Source organism: Grammomys surdaster, unplaced genomic scaffold (assembly GCF_004785775.1).
Source record: "Grammomys surdaster isolate TR1022 unplaced genomic scaffold, NIH_TR_1.0 189, whole genome shotgun sequence".
Classification (NCBI taxonomy): domain Eukaryota; kingdom Metazoa; phylum Chordata; class Mammalia; order Rodentia; family Muridae; genus Grammomys; species Grammomys surdaster.
The window spans coordinates 4,697,806-4,703,805 of NW_021604634.1; the positions used below are offsets into that span (position 1 = coordinate 4,697,806).

The window sequence follows — 6,000 nt, forward strand, 5'->3', positions numbered from 1 at the left end:
TGGTCTACAGAGTGAGTTCCAGGACAGCCAGGACTACACAGAGAAACCCTGTCTTGAAAACTCCCCCCCCCCCAAAAAAAAAGAAAGAAAGTTCTTTTCCTGACAGCTGAGCCCTGCAGAGAAATGGCAGCTAGAGAAATGGCGCTTCTTTATCCCAGTGCTAAGTAGTGATTACAACTTAAACTGTCAAGCATTCTAGGGTTTATGACTATAAAGAAAATAGACAATCCAAAATTGTAGTTTATTTTGAGGTTCTATTTTTTTGGAGGGTCATTATTACCAGTGATGGTAGTTGTGGTGGCATGCTAGCCGCATTTTATTTACTTACATTAACATTTTAAATGTTTATTTATTTGTGTGTGTGTGTGCGTGTGCGTGTGCGTGTGCGTGTGCGTGTGCGTGTGTGTATGTGTGCATGCTTGCGTTCCACAGCACACATACAGAGGTCAGAGGCTAACTTTCAGGAGAATTTGTTCTCCTTCCACCATGAGGGTCCTAGGGATCAGTAAAGCTCAGGTTGTCAGACTCTGAAGCAAGTACCTTTGCCTGCTAAGCCATGGTGCCCACCCTTGTAACAGCACTCTGAATGACATGGGCATGTTTTAGCCTCAGCAGTATTTTAACCTGACATTGGTGCTTTTACATTAGCAATGCAGACACCAAGACAAGGGCATCAAAGAAGGCCACATGAGGTTGCACGGGGTCTCCTGAAATGCATATATCCCTGCGTGTATCATGAGCCTTTCCTGTCTGCCTCCATGCACTAACTTCCCAGCGTGCCTTAGTGTCTTCAGTGAGCTCTTTGGTAGTTTACATGATTGTGTCCCTTCTCATAACTGGCTACCATTGTTTGCAAATTTAATTGTCATAGTTTAATTGTCATGATCAGTGTTAATTATACTCATAAAAATAATCTTGTGGTGATTATGAATTCTATAGTTACTAGGATTTTAAATTGCTTAAAATAGTAACATATGTGGAATTTTCTTTTTAAATGACTTGTTTTTCTTCCTCCACTGTGTCAGGAATCTTAAAGGTGTGTCCAGGTTGGTGTGTGCTGCTATGCTACTTTGCTCATGCGTCCCTAAAAGGGATTTGCCTTTCCTATGAAGTCTCCCTAACGTGCCTTGCAGGAGCACCACTGTGCCTTGCTGCAAACAGCTGCTTGCTTTATTAATGTTTTTCATCTGCAGAGTGCTGTAGACATGATTTTCTGATGGGTCTAGCTTGTCTGTACCTGCTTCTGTTGAAGCACTAACAGTTTTGCTGGTGTGGAATATTACAAGAGTGTTTTCTAACATCTGTTAAAGCCTTAACTGTGTGTGCTTCCATGGGCTGCAGCTTGGGATGGTTTGGGAATATATGCATTTCTTTAAGGTCTTCATAAGAAGGACCGTGCTCAGAAACTGCTGGGAGGAAAACACTGTTGGTTAGGCAGAGCGGTTTCTAAGTTAATCTGGTCTTCTTGGTGCCATCCGCTGAGTTAAAGAAGTCTCAGAAAAGGTGGTCTAACATGTGACACAACAATTTTTATTGTTTCATTTTGGTTGATACACTATTAGTATTATTTAGGTGAGTTTTTATGCACTATCAGTTTTGAATGAAATAAATGACATATTTATATCATATTCTATTCTTTGAAGAATTTCCCTCCAAAAGACAGTGATATATGTTCACGAGTTTTTATGCTGAACTCCTTAAATGTTAAAAGTGTGGATTGTTGTGTATATTCTATTAACACTTTCAAATTATGAAGTTTATGTTTTAAGTAACTTAAATATAGTTCTTAAAATTTTATTTTTTTTGAAAAATGTTGAAATTAGGCTTTTTAAAGTAAAAAGAACTTGGGCACAATTTTACCTTTAACAACTTTTAAAAGACAGAGTTGAATAAAATAAGGTGAGTTTTATCTAAAACGGGATTTCAGTCAGGAGGATAAATGCTCAGACAGAACCCTAACTTCGCGGTTTTCTTTTGTGTTCCAGGACACTCTTATCACCACTGTTGAGTCTAATTCCAGGTACGCAGTACTGTCTTTTTTGTTTCTTTGTTTCTTTGGTTGTTTTGTTTTGAGGCAAGGTCTCTTGGAGGGCTCAGGAGACAGAGCTGCCTAGCACCTCCTCATCTGATCCTCTGCTTGGATTCCCACTGTGCTCTCAGACTCTGATCTGGGCATGTGCTCCCAGAACTTCTGGGTGTTCCATTCTAGACCATTAGCTGGAGCTGCCCACACTTTCAACAGAGACCCCACATACCATCACTCTCTGGATGTATCTATACCAAGGATCATGGAGAACAAGTGGGGTTCCTTATCCCTATGGCAGCCAGTCCCATGGGGGATCAGAGCTGTGGTTGTTCTTACAAGCAAAAGTTCAGTTTCGTTCTTTCTTGACACATGAGAACCTTTTAAGGCTGGCCATTATGTTTCCGCAAGCATGGCTTGGTTTTCTGTTGTTACTCAAGCTGAGCCCACTAATCTAAGTGCAGGTGACTCTCTTGTTACTGCGGCCAGATTTCCTCTCTGTATTCCAGCCCAAGCTTGTTTTTTTTTGGCAGGTCTACCATGTTGACTTATATAATAATGGTCTTTTTGTTGTTGTTTCTCATTTTTAAACTCAAGCCCAAAGCTACACACTTATATTTCATTCTATCAGATTGAACCACCACCCACTCAGTGTGCCTGCTTCCTGGGAATATTCTGGAATACGTACCACCTTCTTTTCACTGGCAGGCTCCCTCTTTCTAAAGTGAAACTGAAAAGCCCCACCCACTCCACTCCACTTATTTGGAGATTGTACTTCTAATTCTTTCAGACTTTACATCTTTTAATTGAACTTGTTCTTTGAGTGCATTGGTACATGGAGATTATTTGAGATTATGAGGGAAGATGTATGTATGTATTCTTGGGTGCTAAGTGTAGGTATTAAATTTTGTGTCCTAAAAATTTGAAATTCAGAGATTGAAATCAAATTTATGTCTTCATTAAAGCTCTTCTAAGCCACATCCTTGATTTCCCCCCATAGTCTTTATCACCTATTGGAAACTTATACACACTGAACAATGTATAAATTAGACTTGCCTTTGAGTTTGAGAGTAGAGCACTAAGTACTTAGGGCATGGTATTTCTTGAATGGTTTAAATCCATCTAGTATAGATGCTAAGATTGGGTTTTCAAAATAGGATTTGAGAATGATGAAGCTGAGGCTGGGTGCAGCCTCAGTACTCAGACTTCAGGTTGTCTACTCTGTGGCTCGGGGGCGGGGCTCTCGGCTGCAGAGGTTGCTGACAGCATAATCAAAATGAGAACATTGATCTGATTCTCATCTTGGGGACATTAAAATGCTTATTTAGTTTCTGTGGGAGAACAAAAGGCCTCAGGACCATTCTCCTTTGTGAGCTTAAGATAGAGAACCCAGAGTTTAATTTTAGGCAGTGTCTGTTGAGGGAGCTGTTAACAGCTCTCTGTATAAATTCCATAGAAGGAGATGGAAGCAGAGCAAGGTTGTTAGTTTTCTCATGGTGACAACAGGGGAAAGCAGCGAGACCAGCACTAGGGCATGCATTGTGCACAACATAATGTTATCAAAGCTGAGCTATCCATTTAGCCAAAGTGGCTATAAAGCTAAGGAGAATATGCTGTGGTCGTTTTCCATCAGAAGAGGCAGGGGGTGAGGTCTCTGCATTGAGGATCACTCAAGCATCTCTTTGCTCATGTGTCTTTCTAGTTGGTGGACCAATTGGGTGATCCCAGCCATCTCTGCCCTGGCTGTAGCTCTGATGTATCGCCTCTACATGGCCGAAGATTAACTTGTCTCTCTGAAGCCAAGGAAGGAAAAGAAAAGACTGCCCCAGAATGGGGAGAAAAGAAGCCAGTGTTAATCACTTCCACTGACAGAAACCTTCCCCCTGAGAATGTAATTGTAATATATCTGTTTCCCTTTGCTCCTGTGCTAGTACAACAAACAAGGGACTCTTTGTACTCTTAAACTTTTCAAATGTGCCTTTTTACTCAACTTCATTTTGATGTTTCTTCACTACATAATTTACTTATTGTAAACACGATCTTTTTAAAATATATCTGGCTTGTAAAGTATACCACGTGTGCCTGTTTGTTTGTATTTAGTGCTTAGTGTTTTGGATTATTTACCAGAATTGCTTAATGTGCTAATTATTCAGACCCAGTTGTCTGTGTCGCAAAGTAAACAGCAGTCCTGGTGCTGGCTTGTTCTTGTCTTAATTGCTCAGTGGTAATTGCAGTCAGTCTGCATGTACCTATTGAATATTTCTATATTGCATTCCTATTTCTGACAAGATAACGGAATGAAGCAAAGGAAAGAAGAGGAGAAAGTTTAAGTCTCCACATGGCCAGGAGGACCTAAGGGCTAGTATGCAGTTCTGTGGTAGCATTTTTGGATCAGGAAGCAGAGAACTAAGGACAGAAACAGAAGTGTATCATTGTCTAAAATAATTCGCTCCTGCTGGCTAGGTCATAGAGGCAAAGGTTCCACAACCTCCTTTGACAGTGCCACCAGGTGGGATTCAAATATTCACGCACACAAGCTTGTGGCTTTCACATCCAAACTGTAAGCTGCCAGTGTTGTTTTTCAAGATTAAGAGTCAGAAACTACATCTCAATGATTGATGATTTTATACTTGAAATGCATGTGAATGTGACCTACACAGTCTATAAAAGAGACACCACATGCTCTGTATATGGCAAACAGAAACACAAATGGGCTCATGCCCTGGAGAAGGCTCTTGTAACTGCCTGCTCTCAGTTGAAACGTCATTCCCCAGAGACTCTCAGTTTCACAACTTTGAAGTTCTACAAATTCTCTATCCAGAGACAAAAGCAGTTGATGTACTGTTCTTAGGAAATACTGAATAAGTGAGTCATCAAAGCACAGATCTGGAGATAATTATTTTGTATTGTTTCTTGGAGAACCTTAGCTGCTGAGTGAGGCTGGAGAAGTTTGGGATGGCTCTGTTCATTTCCACACTGAATCTTCATGGGTTGATTCGGATCATGAGGGTTTCGTTGTTTTAAATGTAGAAACCCAAGGGAGTAATTTGCTAGATGGGAAATGAATCTGTAATTATCTGTGGTTGGATAACCAGCAGTGACAGCCTTAAGAAATAGCACATCAGAAAGGAATGTTCCTGTTGCAACAGAGCATGGGTTGTTTTTAAAAATACTTTTCAGTTCTGTTTATTGTATGTGCATGAGTGCTCTCCCTGCATGTATGTATCCCACCACATGGGTGCCTAGTACCCACGGGGAAGGGACCAGACTGTTGGAACTCCTTGCATGAGTTGTGAACTGTAACATGGCTGCTGGGAACTGAATCCATGTTTTCTGCAAGATCAACAAGTGCCCTTCACTGCTGAGTTGCTTCACACTGCTGAGTATGAATGGTTTTACAGTCAGTGGCGTGTGTCCCCTTTTCCCATCATTCCGTGGTGCTGTGGGTTCAAGGCCTTGTGCATGCTGAGTATATGCTGTGTCACTGAGCCATCTCCCCAGCCACTTGTCTTTGTTGCTGATCTCTTGTGCATCAGGGAGGGTCAGGGTCGGGTGATGGCATGTTCACCTTCTCCGTATTATGCACCCTTCAGGTTTCCTCCTCTCGACATTGTTCCCTATGTGGTATTATAAGGCTCTTGACAGAAGAAAAAGCAGCTATGAACTGGAGTTGACAAGTGCGTGTGCACTTTAAAATAAGGTATATGTTTGTTAAGAGTATAGTATTTTGCTAGAAAGCTTCAGATTTTGGGGTGTTATAAAACATTTCTCAGACTATCTATGAAGTGAATTAACATGGATATATTGTATCCTAGATAGTATCAGGATTAATTTATAAATCAATTTTATTACCTGCTTAATTGGGAGGGCAGGTATGTATATATTAGTGTGGAGGCCAGAGGGCATATTTGGGTATTCATCAGGAAGCTACCTTGATTTTTGTGACAGAATCCCTCACTTGGCTTGCAAATTAAGCT

General features: G+C 40.9%; 1 protein-coding gene across 1 annotated transcript in view; it reads left to right on the top strand.

The window, feature by feature from the left end:
• Positions 1 to 4,095, top strand: part of LOC114622529 (cytochrome b5) — a 28,700-nt gene extending 24,605 nt beyond the window's left edge. The window contains exons 4-5 of the mRNA XM_028768953.1: positions 1,986 to 2,020; positions 3,726 to 4,095. Of these exons, the coding sequence (XP_028624786.1) occupies positions 1,986 to 2,020; positions 3,726 to 3,807 (117 nt within the window). The 3' untranslated portion in view covers positions 3,808 to 4,095. The remainder of the gene's footprint in view (positions 1 to 1,985; positions 2,021 to 3,725) is intronic.
• The last annotated feature ends 1,905 nt before the right edge of the window (positions 4,096 to 6,000 follow it).